At 34.5% G+C, this 20,527-nt stretch overlaps 1 protein-coding gene across 13 annotated transcripts in view; it reads right to left on the bottom strand.

The window, feature by feature from the left end:
- The window catches only part of CCSER2 (coiled-coil serine rich protein 2), a 60,649-nt gene that overhangs the window by 15,047 nt on the left and 25,075 nt on the right, over positions 1-20,527 (bottom strand). For 10 of the 13 annotated variants that reach the window (XM_071749226.1, XM_071749228.1, XM_071749219.1 and 7 more), the window contains 6 exons: positions 19,349-19,439; positions 16,075-16,237; positions 15,415-15,610; positions 9,622-9,705; positions 7,785-7,871; positions 6,387-6,485 (listed from right to left, as the gene is read on the bottom strand). In XM_071749226.1, the coding sequence (XP_071605327.1) occupies positions 6,387-6,485; positions 7,785-7,871; positions 9,622-9,705; positions 15,415-15,610; positions 16,075-16,237; positions 19,349-19,439 (720 nt within the window). The remainder of the gene's footprint in view (positions 1-6,386; positions 6,486-7,784; positions 7,872-9,621; positions 9,706-15,414; positions 15,611-16,074; positions 16,238-19,348; positions 19,440-20,527) is intronic. The other 3 variants (XM_071749232.1, XM_071749224.1, XM_071749225.1) reach the window with 1 other exon arrangement.

The following is a 20,527-nucleotide window of genomic DNA, read 5'->3' as shown; positions in this document are numbered from 1 at the left end:
CTCTGAAAAAACAGAGTGCCACCAGTCATAGGGCTCATCTTGCAGAGACTTGTTTGAACTGGCAGTGGGCTTCTTCCAGACTTCGAAATTTTTAATGCATTAAATTAAGAAGGTGAATAACCTGCACCCTCCCCCTTCTTCTCTTTGAAAAGAGAGATTAAGACAGATATGAGCCAGCTGAGACACATAATAGTTATGATAGTATTGTAAAAGCAAAAAAATATTTAGGTATCTTGATAAATTCCAGTAATTTTTAAACATCCATATTAGCACTTCAAAGTCCAGCCACTAAGCACAGTCTTCTCAATAATTCTTCATTTATTTAATCATTAGGCTAACTGAGGAAGAAAATGAAGAAAGTTTAAATAACTTCCTTCAGTGTTTTGCCTGCTAATTGAACTTCTTTCCAGGAATGGTTCAGACCTCTTTTCCCAAGTGCTGGAGAACATTCTATAATCTGAGAAGAAGAACTACCTCTTCCTCTGGTAGCAGTCTTGAGAGTGTCCACTACTCCACAAAAACAACAGTCAAATACATTTTTTATTTCTTATTTATAAAAAAAATAATAACAGGAACTGTTTAATTGTATATCAAATAGGGTAATTAATATTAACAACAAGTGAACCAACTCATCATCAGGAAATACAGCACCAGGAATTTATTAAGAGGGGTATTATGAATTACATTATTATATGAATGATAAGGGTTGCACCAAACCCATAGATACCAGCACATTAAGAGAAAAGTACCTGCAAATAAGCCTGTCTTATATGAAGACTTGTCTTTCAATGGTAGCTTACAAAACTCCAGCAAATTTACAAAGCTTTCTCCTTCAAACAACAACTCACATGCATCCCCTATCTGTCAAATGTTACAAGTTTCCAGAGAAATCCAAAGAACAGGAAAGAAGAAACCAATAAGCATGACTCCTCAGATCACAGTACATAATCAAAACAGATAGAATATTTGGCAGTTTCCTACTAAATACAGGAAAGAAGAAAAAATTTTATGCTTGATTATTAGATTCATAAGCAAGCAGTACTAGAACTGAAAGATGAGACTTACCTCAGGTTCTACTTAAAAAACCCCCAAACATCTGATGGTGTTCCTGTGTGTTCTGAAGCCTAGCCTGATGCAAGTCTTTCCACTTGCACTTTAGTGTCAGAGAACAGTCAGAACAGTTCCTCCCCACAGCTGTTATGTGCATCCAAGTCACTGAACTTAAATTCCCTTCCTCTCATTTCCCAGATACTGGCATTATGAAATAACAAAAGTATCCCAAAAGAAAAATGGTTCAAAATTTTAAATACCAGGCAAACAGAAGACTCAAGAATGGAAAAATAAGAGCAGCTGAAATAAAGCAGCCTATAAGACAGAACAAAATGATTAATCTTCTTCAGAAATCCTGATGAATTGTGCAATTGCTGCTGAAGACTTTATGAAGTTCTGACCCTGGATGCACTGGAACATGTTTTTTTAAAAGAAAGATTACTATAAATAAGGCCACTGTTTACCATTGTTATGAAGAGACCTCAACCTATCTTGCAAGCAATCATATGAACAAATTAATAGCTTCTACCAGAAAAGGATGAGAAATATCTCCAAACTATTGCTGAATAGCAATTTTGGGCCAACAGCCAAATACACAGACTGTTTTCCCAAGGATACACCAATATCCAAAACTGCTGCTGCTTTAAAACAGCTCTTCTGTTGCATAAATACAAATACACGAAAGAACCATTTTTATCTTCATCTCACCTAGCACTGCCAGTTGGCTCATACAAACTCAAAGCTCCACATCATGAACAAACCTAGAACCTAGAATGTCATTTGTTAAGTATCCATGCAAAGAAAATGTCTGGAATGTCTCCTCTTGCTAGCCTAGCACCCAGTCAAAGATTATGAATCAGCAGGTCTGACAGGTCTGACATGCAGTAGTCTTTGTGAAAGTATTCAGGTAAAAAACAAAAAACAAAACCACAAAACAGTTTCAGATGCTGGATTACACTAAACCAGTAAGAATTGCCTGTGACAGGTTTGAAGGACCTGTCCTCTGTGTATGCACCTACACACTACACACTTAGAGTAAGAGAATAGGAACTACCTAGTAACAACCATCTAGTTCAGCCATGGCTCTTTCTCACCAAGAATGTACATTATAATGGATCAGCAAATGAACAGCAGAGAACTGGACAACAAGAGAAACCTGGGCTGAACGTGAGGAGAAACACCAATAATGCAACTACCCTTCAAAGCCTGGAAGTTTAAACTCATACCCACAGAATCCAAGTAGCTTCAAGGCTAAGATGGAGGGAGATAAGACAAAACAGTAAACGATGACAGCTGAAATATTATGAAGGTTTATAAAAACAACTGGTGAGAAACACTTTGGAAGAACAAACTGGAGCAATACTCAAATGGAAGGCAAAGTCCTAGTTCAGGAGAAGAGAAGAGAGGTAGCAAAGAAAAAGAACATGCATGCTCCCAGGCAAACTGAGATTTCGTTTCACACATTAAGCAAAACTTAATCTCATCACTCTGCATATCTGCTGATATCCTGCAGGGCATGGAAGAGCACCCATGGACTTGTAGGAGTTATGCTAAAGGACCAGGGGCCAGAATCCTTCAGAGACATCATCCGAATCAGGCTTTGTAGTTTGCCTGTCTTCCATTGCTCTGCATCTGAAAGCAACCTTTCCATTTTGCGAAGACAAGAGAAACTTGACATCTAACCACTTTACCTTCAAAATCTTTAAAAAACAATAACCAGGATTTAGTATTATAGAAACAATGCTGCAAAGCTTGTGAGACAATTACACCATTGGATGCTTGCATTTTCCTTCTTTGTAAGCTTGACCCATCAACATTAATTTTTCAGGTAATTTTATGCTCAACATATTCTTCCAGCTTTTGGTTTTGTGTTGGATTTTTGTTTTTCCATGACAGATAAAAAATAGGCATAAATTAACTGGAAGTGAATCCAGTATAAGAGATCAATGAGAAATTCTTCTAACACTGTCATGTTTTACCCCATCAGAGAATACTTGTACAAGCCTTTATCCTGAGGACAGCTAAAAAAATAGTGTTTACCTGTAAGTGATCATTGTACAAACAGTTAGAAACTACATAACATACTTTTGAGCAGACTGTCAGAACACTGCTTAGACAGGCTTTTACGCCATGTAGAAGACAGAGGCAATGAGTTAGTTCTTAATATGTCAAATCATCAAAACATTTTAAGCCTCTAAGTTTTATTACATGGAGTTCCAGGGATTAAACTAAAGTTACATAGCTCCCATTTATGTAAATATTTACCTTTAAATAGGAAAAAGTCTTAGAAATACTTTCAAAAACTGTGATCTTTAAAGAGAATAAACCCAGACACATTTTAATCACATCAGGATAAGATATTTTCTAGAAATATCTGGTAATAAAGAACAGTTAAGAACACTAGTTCCTACAATTAATTTTTAATGATACTGAGTTGCCTATTTACTGGGAGAACTATCAAGTCATCAGAAATTTTAGCCATTTCAATTGATAGTAGAACTACAATAAATAACTGCAATTCATATGGTCTTAAATTCCTACCTGAAATCTTTTAAAAGCCAATTTCCACTCTCACTGTTTCCTCATTTATTCAAGCATCTATTCTTCTGAAACACGACATTAACAATGTTGTTAAGCATACCTGGAAGCATTTAAAGTATTTCTGGAAACAGCAAATTACTGTGAATGTGTTCCTAGACTGCTACTTATGCTTCAGGAATCAATACATAGTATCAGTTCTCCTAGAATTTGTGAAATTGAAAATTATGATAATCTAACTAAAGTAACTTCCTGATATTCAGCATCATTTCAAGTGGCAAAGAAGTCAACACTTAAAGGAAAAAATGTAATAGTTAAATAGTCATCAACCTTGGTAACTTTTAACAAGCTTAAAGTAGCAAAAAGCTCATATGCCTCAAAGGAGTTTGAGAATGCCTCAAACTACTGTCAAGCTTGGAATTAAAATTTGGTTTTTTAAAAATGCCATCTATAGGAAAACTTCAAAAGTATGAACTATGATCCACACTGGTCCACATTTAGGATCAATACATCTGGTTTCTTCCAGCCTACACCTTCAGTTCAGACCATTCTAATAAACTAAACACAAACACGAATGAAGAAAACCAATTCTTTAAGATTTTTAAAATGAGAATACAATTTATGATATTCCTGCCTCGAGAAAATAGAGCCTATTGTCTCCCGTTTCTATTGCAAGTGACAGTTTATGTCAAACAACTCCAGATTAACAACGATTTCATGCCAAGGCTTTTTCTACATTTGTGTTCCTATTAAGCCAGGCAAGGAAGCACACAAAGACATGTTAGCAGAACTATTAAACCAGAAAGTTAAGGTCTCATCAGTAGAACTGGAACACTGAGCAAGACTGGAACAGCAAGACTATCATCCCCCTTTTAGAAATCCCACATTGAGGAGCTCGTATCAATTCTGTGTGCTTACAGGAAGCCTCCATGCCAGTTACAAATACATGCAAAGGAGAAGGTATTGAAAAAAAAAAAAACAAAACATTCTGCAAAAAGCTTCACAGATCATTTGCAAATAAGTTTCTGAAAAGCAGTGTATTTTGAAAAATTTTCAATACTTCATTAATAGTTTTAATTATTTTACATTTTTTTCACAAGAAATGTTAGAAGTAAAGATACTGGTATGTTTGTAAAGCACATCTAATAAGCATATGCCCATGCCATATGTGTGTGTATTGTAAACATTTATTTATGTATATGTATATTTACACACACCCCCATACCTCACCCAATCATGTATAGAGCAGAGGTTGTTTGGGTTTTTTTGAGTAATACTACTTTAACTCTAATTTCTGCATGACAAAAAATAAGTGTATTTCTGAACAAGACTACTGAATAACTTAAAAGAAATATACTTCAACCTGATCAACTCAAACAGTTGCCATAAATTACTACTTCTACCCGAGATAAACTCACATTCCCCATCTTTTCCAAGATCTTTGTGTTACCAGGTAAGACCATGTATTGCTCCTCTATGTTGCTCAAACTGAAGCTTCTGAACTTCAGTAGTCACTAATCTGTTTCTAAATTTATGTGGAAAAGGACAGGAAAAAAAGTAGCATGGAAACAATAGTCACTAACCCAGCATTAGTACCAAAGCACAAAAACAAAGGAATGCCACAGATAGGAAATTAAATGGGAAACAGAACCAATACAAGAGCTCAAAAGCTACAAATTACAAATTTACAACAGTAAAAGAAAAACAAATGGGATAAGCCTCACAGGCATTACACAAACCTTCTTGAACTGAGTTGCCAGAAAATACCAAGCTACTTAAAGGGATGGTCTCTTTAAACTGAATTCTTATCAGACAGAAGACTGCTGGAAAGCATGGTCTCAACAGGATAAAGCTGTTTGTTTGCTAGAAACTGGTGAATGTATAATGTGGTGGTACTTGTATCCTAGCACAATTTACTTAAAAGAGTTAAGTTTAGAAGGATAGCAGGGATGATTTATCTTGACTAAAATCTTACATCAAGTAACTGAAGCCACAGTAAAACCAAAGAAACAAAAAATCTAACACCTTTTTAAAATCTTTTAATGTAATCTTTTAGGATTCTCTAGCTGGAACATTAGCTCCAAGATCAAAAGACTATTTGCTGCTGACTGACAAAAAATAAATTTTCTTCATCATTTAAAGATAATTTCTTAGTATTATAAAATACCAAAGTGTTGTCCCTCACCCATCCTAAGTGTTAAGAGATTCATGAAGAATGCAAGTTGTATATAATGAAAGAAAATGTGATCCATGCAACAACATATGGGAATGAACATGTCCTTTGTCAAAGTGACTTTGACTCAATAGTATTTTGAATTAATCAAGTTCTTCAAATAAATGATTATTTAAAAAAAAAACAAAACAACAACAAACTTCTGGCTCTACCACTATGAAATGTATAATACAATGGTGCTTTTCCTCAACAAAAGTGAGCAGTGCAACAATGAAACTTTAACCAAGAAAAAAAATACAGATATTATTGGCAGGATAGAGAAAAATATCTTACATATGATTAAATACACATCTTGGGCTGACAAACTAAAATAGTTCAGAAGACGATTGTTTCAAGAAGAAACTTCTGAGGTTTAATTACTTATTTTAAAATAAATGTTTGTAATAAATGTTTAAATGAAAGGGTTTCAAAAGAATGTAAGGGATGCACAGCACAAAGGATACCATTCCCACATACAGCACAGAATCTCTTACATAATGTCAACTTGCATGGCAGTAAATGTCATAAAACTGGGAAATGAAATGCAGAAAGTCATACTGGAGAAGGAATGGCACATTTTACTCACAGAACTCCTCCTCCAGGAGGTTTGTGTAAATTTATCAGCATACACGCACTTTGCACCTGTAGGTTTTTGACTGTCTTTCTGGCAGTTACATCTAGTGGCCTTCATCACCCACAAAAAAAGAGAAGAAGAAAGAACTTGTGAGCAAATAGAGAAGACACTTGAAAAGCAGTCAAGACGGAGTGTTCAAATATCATGCATCCCTTAGCAGTAGAGCACAGTCTGATTAAGCTGTGGAAACACTGTATTTACAGTGCTGCACAACTGCTTCTTTTCCCAAAGTATATTCAGAAACAGTTTAGAATAAATGTTGAACTTCAGAAAGGGTTTCTTATTTTTCTTGAATTTCTGAAGCACCACATTCTTTAAGTCACCTTTCAGTAATTCCTAACATAGCCTTAACCATCTTTACAGCACAGTTCCTTGGCTGTAACAGAGTTTTCAGTTACTACAGTAATCAAGTCTATGGCCTACCAGGAAGGAGAGATTTCCCTGGAGAAATCTTTGAAAGTTGATGGTAAGACTGAGACTAAGCATACTGAAAAATCAATACAGTATAAAATACTAACAGACAACAGAAATTGCTTTGATATCCTGGGGATCAGAATTCTGTCATTTAAGCAAAGCTGAAACTCAAATCTTAAGATTTCAATTTTTTTTAAGGGAATGACCACACAGTAGTCAGGAACAGCATCAAGACCACGGGTCAGTTTCAGTGCACATATGTATAAAAGCATGTGCTAAACATTTCATTAGAGGTTGTAGTCACACAATATATGACACCATATCTTCTGTTTACTTGGCCAATTTAATCTTAATATTCAACATCCTTCATTTAGCTTTTAAAAAATAATAAACTTTGAATACTACCTTGCTCAACTTTTAATTCTATGGTGGACTTTTTAATGAAATTAATGGGCAGTAGAAGAAAGGCAAGGGAGAAAAATACCAACAAAAAGCTTCAAGCAGAATGACAGGCCTAATACTTGTTATTTTTAAAATATTTCAAAGTGCCTTATCTTTGCTCATTGTTATTTTTGAACAGCTCCCAGACTTTTATATTTGAAGTGTTTGTTTTAGAAATTAAATATATTAAATAATCATCTAAGCATCCTTTCTCAGTGCCACACATACAAATCATGATTTACCTACAGAATTAAAAGATCCCAGGTATACAGTTGCAAACATATTAGAACATGTAGAATCAGTCTGCTAAGAAAGCTATTACAGATTCATGAGCCAACTGGGTCTAAGAAGAAGCCAAAGTTACCCTTCCTTTAATGAAAGCATAGGAAAAACTAGACATCTAGCAAACTTAAAGCCTACATAAGAATTATCTACTGAAGGCACACTCTGCAGTGCACACTTGAGATATTGTTAAACATTTAGTGTTATACTTACAAGTTGATTCTCTAATTGGTTGATTGTTTCATCCTTTTTCTTCAGTTCATCTTTAAGCTGCCTGATCTCATTCAGCAGGTCGTCCATCTGCAACAGAACCGTGGGCAATACAACATTTTCTGTAAGGGCTACACCAACTAAACCAACAAGTCTACAGGACATATTAAATCAGATGTTTATGGAGCACTGGCAGTAACATTAGCATATGCTTTCTTCTCATTCACATGGAGAGATGAGATGTATGCAGAAAACCCAGAGTGAAGAAACTGTATAATTTTCTGTAATAAATAGAATTGAGCTGAAATACTATATTTTAAGACTAATGTAGGGGAATCATCAGCATTTTTGATGCAGCAGTTTCTCTCTTGTCCAAGTAACTGGCATCATAGAGATGAACATCCTCATGCATTAACTACTACCTACAGTTCTCTTTATACAATGATTAAAAAACCTGAAGCTTAAATGTTAACTGAAATTACCAGTAACAAAAAACGCTAGCAACAAGAAAAAAATAACTTACTTATGCAGAACTACATTTACTGAAGGCAAACAGCACAACTGATTTGAACACATCCTACTAAAAACTGAAGAACTAAAATAATTATGCAACGTTCAGAGCAAATATTGGTAAATATGCAAGAAAGACTTTTAAAAATAATTTTTAATTACAAGGTTACTTTAATGTATTTTATAACTGTACCATTATAGGTAGGCCATAAAATTAAGGGGCATGCTTCCATTTAGCAGGGCACATCTATTATTTCAGTTTAATTAGAGATGCTATTAGTTAGTGCATTAGGACAACACCCTGACTGACTTGTGCAGTTTTTCAAACCACATGACAGTAGCAGGTAAAGAAGTGACTATCAGTTAAACCTAGCATAGTTTTTATTATGAAGTTAAAAAGAAATACTTTTTCCTCTAGGAAATAAAAGATTTTGAGGGAGGTGACCATAGACAGACACTGACAAATGCAGACATCAATTAAAGGAAAAAAGAAAGCTTAAATGGCAAGAAGTATGATGCTTGTGGATCTAGAGCTCTGGCAAACCTCTTAAACCCTGAAACCAGAACTGGGATAGATGCCCTCCAACCAGCAGTAAGACTGTAAATGTCCTTCCCTTTCGAGAAGTATTTCTAATTTCATTGTATCTTCAGCAAATCTTGTTCCCCTACTCTCTAAGTGCAGGATTAGTGATCTTTCTGTACTGATTTTATAATAGGAGCCCCAGGCAATGCTATAAAACCTCAGTACTGTGGAAAGCACAATATTACAAGTCTGTGACCTCAAAAGATGATCTTCTGTGGAATATCCATTGTGACTGTTTCTCCCTTTAAAACCCATTTTCATATAATGAACACGTCCTTGTGGGCTTCACCATTTTTTAAAGTTACATCTGCAATACCTGCACGACCTCTGGGAAAATTTATTTCAGATGAAAGAATGTTAAACTGAAGTCAACACTACATTTCATTGAAGAACAAGAATTTAAGTAAGGTATGATCACACTTCAATGCAAAAAGTGGCTTTTTAAACTCTAATACTTATCAGGAAGACAGTAATTCCCACATGCCTGCTAGAAATTATAAAAAAAGTGAAGTTATTTAAAATATTTAAATGGTGCTAGCATTTGCAAACATGCATTTTAAACGTAAAAAAAAACTCTTCTGTTTTAACAAAACTAAAAAGATGAAATCTATCAAATATAAACCTTGCAAATGTTTCACAGATGAAAGAAGAAAGAAGCACTGCTTCAGAGTGACAGAAAAGTCTGTGTTTTTTAAACACAAACAGGCTTGTATCTTATATTCTGTAGAGCAAATCACTGTCATTTACCTTGCAAGTTGGCTCAGGTTCTCGTGGTTCTGGACTTGATGGAACTGAGAGTGGGATGTCCTGGAGTGACACATTTTCATCATTCTGTCAAAAAAACAAGAACAAAGGTCCAAACTATTTCCTGAAGTAGTTCCTTTGCAAACTTGCTTCCAAGGATGGACCAAAAATCACCTCTCTCCAGAACCTGTTACAATGCCCGATACCTCTCACTGTGGCCATTAACAGCTTCCTTCTGCTCACAAACCAAAGAACAGCTGCAGCTATGCCAAAGCACTCTGATTTTGCACAGAAACCTGGTAAATACTGCCCCCACAGTGTTCAAATGTTCACAGGGTTCAATTTCAGGAAGAAATAGTGGTACTATATGATTTTAAAAGCTCCATTTTCTTCAGTATACATTCAAATAATATGTCCCAGCAATACCAAAATATACAACAAAATATTTGAGCTAGTAATCCTTAACTAAAAAAGCAACATTTGCTACATGGCAGACTAATAATAAATTTAAATCATGGCCATCAGAATAAAATATCAATTATAAAAACTAGAACCACAGAAAAGCAGCATTCCCCCACTGCAATAGCCATAAATTCTGAAACTATGCACAGCAAGTAGAAACAGAAATAATGACCTAAGATGTCAAAGGTTGATGATTGCCTGGGTATTCTAATACATTCTCAGGGTTGAACCATGATGTTGTGTGTGACAATCTTAACGTGACACAAGGCTACAGTACAATTACAGTATTGTTAATTTGATGGTCATGGAAGATCATAACCCCCATTTATTTGGTGTAAAAAGATTTAAAGCCTTCCCTCCCCTCCTCCTCTCCCCCTCCACCATCTAGCTGTCCATCCTACTTTCTTAAAGCAAAATAAAAGATTTTTCTATCACACAGTATTCTGCTTTAGTTTAGGGTTCTTAGAGGGGAGTTTCTTGACCCAATGCTCACTGCCTAAGACTGCAGCAAATCCCTAAAACCTGTCACGAACCACTCTAAGGCCGAGCCAAGAACTCCCTAAAACCACAAGAGTAAAACCACAGCCCAAATGCTAAAGATAATTAAAGGGAAAACTCACAATAGACCTTTTTATTTTATGTCCATGATTTTTTTTTTTTTAGATTTATAGTCCATAAAAGATATTTCTTATAAGTTTCGTTAAAAAATGCAAAGAATCATCATGACTGTGTAAATGCAAAAAAATATCAAACTGATATTAACTTCTAACAATTAAGTTTTAACTTCATCCTATAGTCACCAATTACTTGCAGCCAAAACATGACCAACCATCACCAGAATTAAAAAATAGTAAGAGCTGTCATGCAATTCCAAATTGCTTTTACGGTACTACACAAAGTTAAATTCCATTTCCATCACTTAGTTGTAATTTTATATCTTGCAATTTTTTGGTGGTGTTCAGTTAGATGTTTTTTTTAAAAAACTACTTTGCTGGGTTTTTCTGGGGTTTGTTTGATTTTTTCTTAAAAACAAAAAAAACAAAAAAACCCCCAAAAACTATTAATTGTGAAATCAGTGGAGTATCAAGGCTTCAGACTCCTTAGCATAGCAAATACTTCAGCTTACACTGTCCAGCATACAGTTGTATTCACCCCACAAGTAGCTGCTTGTTTTTTCTGGGCAGAAGGCCAGGAATTGACAGGCTGATGAAGCCTTACTTTACAGTCTATGTTATGAACAAGTTCTAGTACAGTGTCTTACAATAATTTGCACAATAATACCATAGAGAAACAAACACTATTTAATCCAAAACAGTTCTGAAGTGCTTTATATATTTATATACTTATATATAATTATATATATATATTTCTTATATATATATATATATGTAATATATATAATGTATATAAATACATATATATTATACTAATATATTTTAATTTCTTCTATTATAAAAATCAACCCTTCAGAAACAAATGTATTTTCAGCAGTTCTCTTGTGGCTCCCTTACAGCATAAACTGCCTTTTAAAATGCAGGATTTTTAAATTATATACTACTAATGCTATGCTACTAATTTCACTCAGCACCTAAAGTTGATTGAGAAGTTGAAAAATGCTAAACCAACATATCTAAGGTTTATCAAGATTTATTAAAGCAAGTGCTATTCACCTGATGACCTCTTGGCATTTTGAGTGCAGTTTCATTCAAATGACACCAAGAAATAATGACCTAGTTTCCACTGCCCATTATCAAATGCTTATCACAGTCCAGCATCTAACCAACTGCTCAAACTTATAATTTGTCAAATTAATTTCCAATTGCTTATTGGTTTCTTTGGTTCTGTTTCTTTCAAGCACAGTTAAGTTCCTGAGGTGAAGTATTTTGTGGCTAGGAAAAAAAAAAACCTAACAATTGTAGGTGCATTTTATACAACTTAATGTGTGATAGTGAAAATTTTATATTTCAATTTGTTTCTTGTCTTCAGGCTTCTTTAAAAATATCTATCTCTGACAGATCATATGCATAAGGAAGATAACAATAAATACCTGCTTCAAAGGTACACAGTCACTTACTCATCTAAAGTCTCAGCAAAAATACATTGGTACATTTAAAAACTGGGCACTAGACTTCATTTTTTCATGCATCCCTGTTCATACAAATGGGATTGTTGTACCTGATGTTACAGTGAAGATCTGTGTTTCGAAAAGAAGCTCTTTTCCATTCATAAAAAATTGAAAAGAAATGTTTTTAATACAACTTGCCTCCCCTAGAAAAAAAGGTTTCACAGACCCCACTGTGATCAGTGAACTGCTTCATGTTTCAATCCACCTCAAAATATGATTAAGTGCTTATCTGAGATAAAGGGTGCTTGCAAATCACTGCTGCCAGGCTTGAGAGGAAGAAGACAGAGGATAGTTATGACAGTCAGTCCTTGCCTAGACCAAAGGTTCTGAGGCATCAGAAACACTACAGTTATTTGAATAAGGATGTTCTAAACACATTAGCTCCCTAGACTCAATCTAGAGCAGCAACTTTAAGAAATTAACCAAGGAGGAGGAAGAAATTTAAGATCAGAAGAAAACTTACTAATAGGCATGCAAGTGAAGTAGTCAATGTTTAAGAGGCATTAGCATTTAGACATCTATTACTACTAGAATTCAACTTCCTAAGTATTTCCTTGTTACAAGACAAAGTTAGTGCTCCAGTTAAACATTAAGTGAGAACATTGTCTAGCAGTTCAACATGTCCCTGGGAACAATTATCACTGCACATAGTGCAAGAATGTACATTTTTCACTCCATATAAGCTACTATAACAGTATGAGAAAAATAAAGAAAGTTATACCTACTACACTGCAAATTTTAAAAGCATCTGCATGAGACAAGACTCCTACTCTCCTGTTCTCTCTGTTTGAAAATACAGAAAGATTTTCAAAGGAATCTTATGCAAGGAATAAACAGACAGCACATGTACTGCTGGCATTGTTATCCTGGTCACATGAAGTTCAGAAAAGGCTGGACTACTCAAATAACTACCTACATTTCCAAGCAGAACTGGGAATACAACACCAAACCCATATTGCTGCAGCTATGTTACCAGTGCTATTTGAGGTAATTTGTATATGTGAGCTACAGTCACAGTAATGAATCCAGTACAGCACATTAAGTCTCCCTAGGAATCTGCTAGGTATACATTCATTACATGCTGTGCTCACACTAAGGTTGATTAGGTAATTATATAAAATGGAATTATTATATCTTACTGTCTTTCTGCAACTGTTCCTGTAAAACCTCATGCCTAAGACCTGACTACAGCTCTGGCTATGCAAATTAATTATATTGCTAAAAGTCCTAACTGGAAAAAAGGTAACATTTACAGATGTACGTGTACAAATATAGGTGAAACAAAAGTAAGAACTTCTGCTTCCTTTAGTAAAGACAATGTTTGAAAGGAGCTAACTTTTTATCTTGCTTTGAAAGAAGTGACCCAGACGGAGATAAACTTGTGTTTCAGTGTTCAGACTAGTAAAGTTATCACAGTTGTTTTCAAAATTACATTTGTTATTTACAAGAAAAAAATAAATACTTTCACTCATTTCTGATAGAATGAAGTTCAGTATCTTCAGGAAAGGCTTAACACTTAAAAAATAACAAAAAAAAAATTCCATACAAGTTTTACTCTATTTGTTTAGTGAATAATGGTAGTAAAGGCCTAAAGTTTTCCCTTCTGTAGCAGGTTAATTTACTTTTACTATTCATAATGTTAATTAAAAGGCTACAAAATGCATAGGAAAACAGAATAAACATTCAGAAGTCCAGTGATGAGTGTTGGAAGCAGTGAGTCAAAACAGGGGTGGTTAGGTAAGAAAAACGCAAGTATGCTTGACAAAGGCTGAAGAGAAGAATAATACTTGCTACTATGAAACTCTGTATTACAGGGAGTGTAACTTTTGTCAAACTTTTGTCAAGAAATGCAGCAAATTCTGAAGAAAGTATATATTAGGAGTAACTGCTTCTTTTACGAAGTTAAATTTAAAAAAACTTAACATACACTACTTGTGTTTATGTTCTGTAACCTTTCAGAAATATCTGTCTGTTAGAAACTAGGACAAGATTTAAAATAGAATATAATCTAGAGGGCCACACACTGTGTGGCTGTAACATGCACTCCTTCACACAAAGAACTATGTGTACACAAACCACCTATCTAGTTGTACACCTATCTAGTTGTTGTACACAAACCACCTATCTTGTTCTTGTGTTAAAGGCAGTGAAGGCCCTGGATAAGAGTTCCCTGCTATCTCGTGTACTACTTGCATGCTTGAGGCTGTTGGGCAACAGTTTATGCAGTCCACTACTCAGAGGTTAGGCACTAAGAACACACATTCCCTCTCTGATACTACATTCTTTTTGTTACAATGATACTTTTGATTTTGTCATGAGAAAAACATCTCCAGTATTCCCAGTTACCATAGGAAGCAAATGCTCACATTTCTAAAAGGCACAGTAACACCCTTGAATTAGCCACAAGGTTGATTTGCTTTTTGTTTTGCTGTGTTTTGTTTTGTTTGTTACTTTTAAAATACTAACTTATTTCCACATTATTCTGTTAGAAAGGAATAACAGTAAGTCCAGTATGAAAATTAACACCATGCAGTTCCTTTTCAGTGCTAATCTACATATGCCTCCAAAGAAAGTCTCGTGGAATTTTTTCATTTAAGGTAGCAAAGGAATATTTGTAGCTGAAATTCCATACTTCTGAAGTCACCAAGCATTTACCAACTCTCACAGTTTGGTAAGTTTGGAGGCGAAATAAAAAAAGTCTCTTAAAAGCTTATGGCACTTCAGTGATTTCATACACCACAAGGGTTAAATCTGAGCAATTCCAATAGAAATTGACTTGGCAGAGTTTTCTAAGCTTTCTGTCAAAACACACAGAATATAAGGAAAACAAAGCCTTAAGAAAAGCTATTACCACTGACTTGCTGAATGCAAGTTTGATTAATGGGATGGATTTGTTTTTATTTATTTTTTTACTCTCAGCTTTTTAGGGACTTACTAAAGAAAAGACTTCCTTTACATCCTCTTTTTTTAACCTAGCATGATTTCCTCAGAGAAGCAGATTAACAATATTAAATATTTTTTGCAAAGTACTGAAAAAATCAGAAAAAAAGCACTATTTTACATAGCAATGAAAAGTTCACACTTTTATGAACACTATAATTCCATGTATAAAGGAAATTACAATAGCCTAATAAGGCCAAACAGAATATTAGCCCACCCACCTATTCTCCAAAATACTTTGTTGCTTTTGTTCCATTTAAAAAGCTCACCTGGTGCAATAATCTCTTCAGTTTCAACAACTGAGTTTTTACAGCTGTACAGTCTTGGACCATGTGCCGAAGTGTCATTTCATCAAGCATCACAGTGTTCTCTGACAAGCCCACCAGCTGTCTAGGAGCCTGGTAAAAATTTGGTGCTCCATAACTTTCAAAGCGACCAACGGGAGAATCTAGGTAGTCTGATCCCCTTTAAAAAAAAAAAACAAACATATAAAAACACAGTGACAACAAACTTGAACTAGAGAGCATTTAGTAAAAAAGGCAGTGTTACAGAACATGGACTCATACTGTGTAATATGGCAGAAAATTAACTAAATCAGAAAATGTCAATCCTTAAATGCTGGGCTTTCCCTCCTTCTTGCATAAATCTCTCAGAGTAAGAACCACAGTGCCAGAAAACCAGTTTGCTCATAAGGATTTCTATAAACTCTGTCATCTAAGCCAGTCCATAAGAGCTATGGGATTAAATTTCATTTAAAACAAATAAACAAACGAAGTAACAAGCCGTGCACACTCTCAAACTACAAAATACAAGATTGTGCAGTGTTTTTTCATTGCATACATACACTTATAGAATCAAGTACTTTTGTGTCAAAAGACATTTCTCATCACAGTATTTTAATTGTCTGTCAGAAAAGAGGCAATTCTTACCTGTTCAAATCATTTTTACCATGGATATAATGATCAGTGTGCCCGAGATGATAGTGATCCTGTGTATTCCACCGTTGTTGTGGTGTTCTTTTCCAGAATCCTTCCTGGTGTTGCCTAGCATTTCTGTCTTGTCTATCATAACGGCTCATATTTTCACATTCCTCTATAGAGAACATAATATAAAGAAAAAAAAATTATCACATTTGTTCCTAAGACTTGGTAAATAAATATTTACCATGTGCTAGTAGCAGATGAAGTGTAAAATCTGTGGGGTTTAATTTTTTTAAACTGATTAAAAAAAAAAAAAATACAAACAAAAAAACATTGTTAGGACTGTCAAGTATATTCCTGAAAAGTCTTTACTACTATACAAACTTGTTAGAAGAATAACCTGTAGCACAAGCTATAGAATTCAGTCTTAACAGTATTTCGGATTTAAGTAGAAAATCATTTGGAGGCAACAGGGTTAAGGGTAAAAGAAAAAAAAACTGAAATAACATTTTCCTGCCTTACTTACTGACAGGATCCTCTGGTCTTTAAAAAAAGTTCACACAAAGACACAAACACAGAAAGAGGACATTGTAGGAACAGGCCAGTACTTCACACCAAAACAGAACCGTTTCATTACTTAAAATATGTATCTCATCCTGATAATCTTGGTTGTTTTTCAGTTTGTGGCACATTTAATCTTTGTTTTATCTGGACAACAGGAATGACTTTAAACAAACAAAAATAATCTCTTTAAAATACTAACTTCTGCAAAGCAAAGATTCCACAAAATTCTTCTTCCACAAAAGCTATATTTGGCAACAGCTTGTAAAGCACCAGAAACAAAGCCAAAACAACTGCTAGCCATGCAGTCAAACGCAGCAAAAAGTCATTAACTCTTATTCTACCACTGCACTTTCTCCTTCACTTACCCCAGGAGTTTCTCCTCACATTGTGAGTCCTTTGCTAGGGGAACAACTCTGCACAAGGGAACATTGTTGCGCTCGGCTGCCTACTCAGACATAGCTGCGCACAAGACACTCACAAACAAGGCCTTCCTTCCTTCCTTCCTGCTTAGCTCCCAGCCTGCGTGGTGTTGGGAAATGAGCCCAGTTTCACCCTGTGATTTAAAACTGCCATTCCTCACTCACTGCATACTTGTGGAGCTGGAACAGTTTCTATTAATAGTGTTCAAGCGGCATCTCAGACTCCGGAACGAAACAAGGAGTTTGTGTAGACCTGGAAAGTCTTAAGAGGTTGGCAGCCGAGAAGTCACACGATATTAAGAAAAAAGTGCTGGCAAACAGTGCTGCTCAGTAGGATTACAAATTCAGATTTTATCAGCTAGTTCAATAACAAAAGAAATAGGTAAGAAGATACTGTTGTTCACCTTAAAGTAACATATTTCTTTTCCTACAAAATCATCCTTTTCTACACAAAAATTCAAGTGGGTCTACTCAAAATAACCCTTTAGTAAACTTGTAAGTACCATTATTATTATGATTCTCAGCCTTGGAACATTGTTTTGAGACACGGAATAAATACAAATTAAGAAACTAGTTTTGCTTTTTCAGGTGATCATGTTTATATGGGAAAAGCTGGAGGTGACTTTTGAATAATTTTCAGACCCTTTTTTGATAAAATTCCAGTGATTTCAAGATAAGAAGCAGAGACACCCAATTTATGAAGATGTAATTTAATATGGAAACCAAACTTTTTTAAAAGTAAAAAATAATAATTAGCTAATATTTATCACAAGTCTCTCCTCCTGAACCAACAGCTTACAAAGCAGATGGCCATGCCTACAAAACATATTCCAGCTACACAAACATTATTGGTATTAGCCATAGAAGTGAGCAGATTTAAGTTTACTGTGAATTACAATCCTGTTTCATTTGTGTCTAGATTAAATGAATGACATTAACTTTTTAATATTTATGTGGCAAACATTCACCTTCAAAATGCGCGTCTTTTTAACAGTTTTCAAATGAATAATCTGAAATGGAATTACTACTGCAGAGTCAGTGCATGTCATAAAGAACAAGGAAGATTATGCAACATTGGTTTACCCTGTAAAATGTTTCACAATTTTTCTCAAAAGATTAGAATTACCGTTACTGGAGGAATACTCAGCTTCATAATCACTAGTACTTCAAGAAAACACCTAGATTTGATCTTTCATCCATTCTGGAAAATTAAAATACTAAAAAATAAAAGTTGCACACAAATCTGGGCTGAAAATTTGAATACTAGTACTAATGTTAATACAAATACTATGGAAAACTTATTCTGAGATTTAAAGATCACGTGCTACACTTCATATTTATTTACAGTTAGTTTGGCTTCATATCTAACATACACAGAGAAGTCTTCATCCAAAGAACTGAAAGGATCTGTGAAAGAAATTCAATTTCCCCAATATTCAGCAGGCAGCTGAACAGTAAACCAAAAAAACAAACAAAGCTTTTTTTCTTCCAGTGCCTGTTGGTACTGGGTAGGGCATTCCAGTGTTCTCACAGCCAATGTTTCTGTTCAAATGAAAATCTATGAGCCTCCTCTGAACTTCGAGGTAAAGCTAATACCTACGTTCACATGACAGTGACAATTCTTAAGAGTAGTTAAAAAATAACCAAAGGAAATGTCTGAAAAAATTCTAGACCATTGTTGCAGAAAATGTGGTGATAATTTGCCTTACTTAGTTCATTCAGGTCTGGATTTGTACTATTTTAATGGCATTCAGATACCACTGTCCTCCCTGTGAAAGGTTTGCCATCATTCTCACTGACAAGAGTGCATAAAAGACTTCTTGAAAATTTGTATTTTCCAGTTTCCTGAACTGTACATAATGTGTTAAGTGACTATAGAAGATAACAGATTTTGTAGAAGAAAACAAATAATTATGTCAAAAATACTTAAATTATAATTTACCAAAGCTGAAAAAAACATTATTAGCATTTTCAAATATAGTTGAAGCATAAGACTGGAATACTAAAGTTTTAAATTTAATCTACTAAACTAACAAAGAAGCAGCATACAACAAGGTTTTTTTTTTTATGACAGGCAGTAAATATTTAGAACTCTTCAAATGCAAGAGTTGTATTTGGGGAAACAAATATCATACTTCCTACACTTCAGAAAAGAAAGAGTTGATAGTTCAAAATAACCCAAACAAACAATTTTAAGATTCAATCAGCTTATTAAAACAGAAATATGAACAACACAACTCAAACTTCTCTTAAGCCCACAATGCAGTTTCACAATAAGATTGCTTGGCTAATTTACTAACCCTTGTCATGAGGTGGGTCTTCAGGAAGGTCCACATCAAGCATGAGATCATCATCTTCAAGATCACACGAATCAAGGTTATTCAAGATATCCTGCAAGAAAGGAAATCTAAGATACAGGTGCTTTCATGATATTTCAGTTAACCTACTGATGCAAAAGAGTTTATTTCAATGCTTTGGTTCCATTGGTGCTGTAGATACACCCAATATTGTTAATAGCCTATTCTCTTTAGAGACTAAGATTAACTTCTGTCAGGGTAATCTATAAAATCACTAATTATTACACTAATATCATACAATAAAAATGCTAGATGAAACAAAGACAAAGTAAAACATCTTTCTGCTTGATGGCTACACAATAGTCCAAATTTTTTTGCTATTCATTAATATTATGCCTATTCCTTAATTAAAAACATTTAAAATTATTTTTGAAATTATTTTTCTCACATAAAACTCAAAAATAACTTTTTATAAAGAGAAGATGTTAAATTACCTTGCTTTAGCTCTATTATCGTACTGATCAAAAAACCATAACATTATTGAAAGGAAGAGGAGAAAACCTATGTTACTTTGGCTTTCTGGGCCAACATATCTTTAAAATACACTATTATCAGCACTAAACTCTGCTGCCTTTTGTCTCTAAGATGACAGCTCACGTAAAACCCTAAAGCAACAAGCAAATTGTTGTACTGCATGGGTAGGCTAAAAGGAGAAGAAAAATGCAATGAAGTGTTACTACTCAACAGAATTACAAATATTCTATATAGTAAGTCAGATATATTTAAAAAAACAACTGTAGTGTGAGCAAATAAACTCATTGTTTAAAGAACAGAAACCAACTTTATTAAATGAAGAAAGCTTCATTTAATACCAAAATAAGAAAAACAAGAGGTCAAGGCTGCAGAATCTCTAGGCTACTGAGCAGTCAGATGCTGCAAGCACAAGTCAAGTCAGGCAACAGAGTGACACTTCAGAGAACCCACATTCTTTTTAGTTCATTATTCACAGAAAGCTGAACCTATTAACATCAAGTGATTAAAACACAAAGTAGTGTGTTACTAAAGGAACTGTTAATGGTTATACAGCTCTAACTTGAGCTCCATTTTTCCTTATCCCACAGATTAACTATCAGTATACTGCAAAGCAATATGCACATGGAAGTCTACTACTTGTTACATTCC

Source organism: Heliangelus exortis, chromosome 7, assembly GCF_036169615.1.
Source record: "Heliangelus exortis chromosome 7, bHelExo1.hap1, whole genome shotgun sequence".
NCBI classification, from domain to species: domain Eukaryota; kingdom Metazoa; phylum Chordata; class Aves; order Apodiformes; family Trochilidae; genus Heliangelus; species Heliangelus exortis.
Note: the sequence above shows the minus strand (reverse complement) of the source record. Positions and strands in the feature narration are given on the sequence as shown.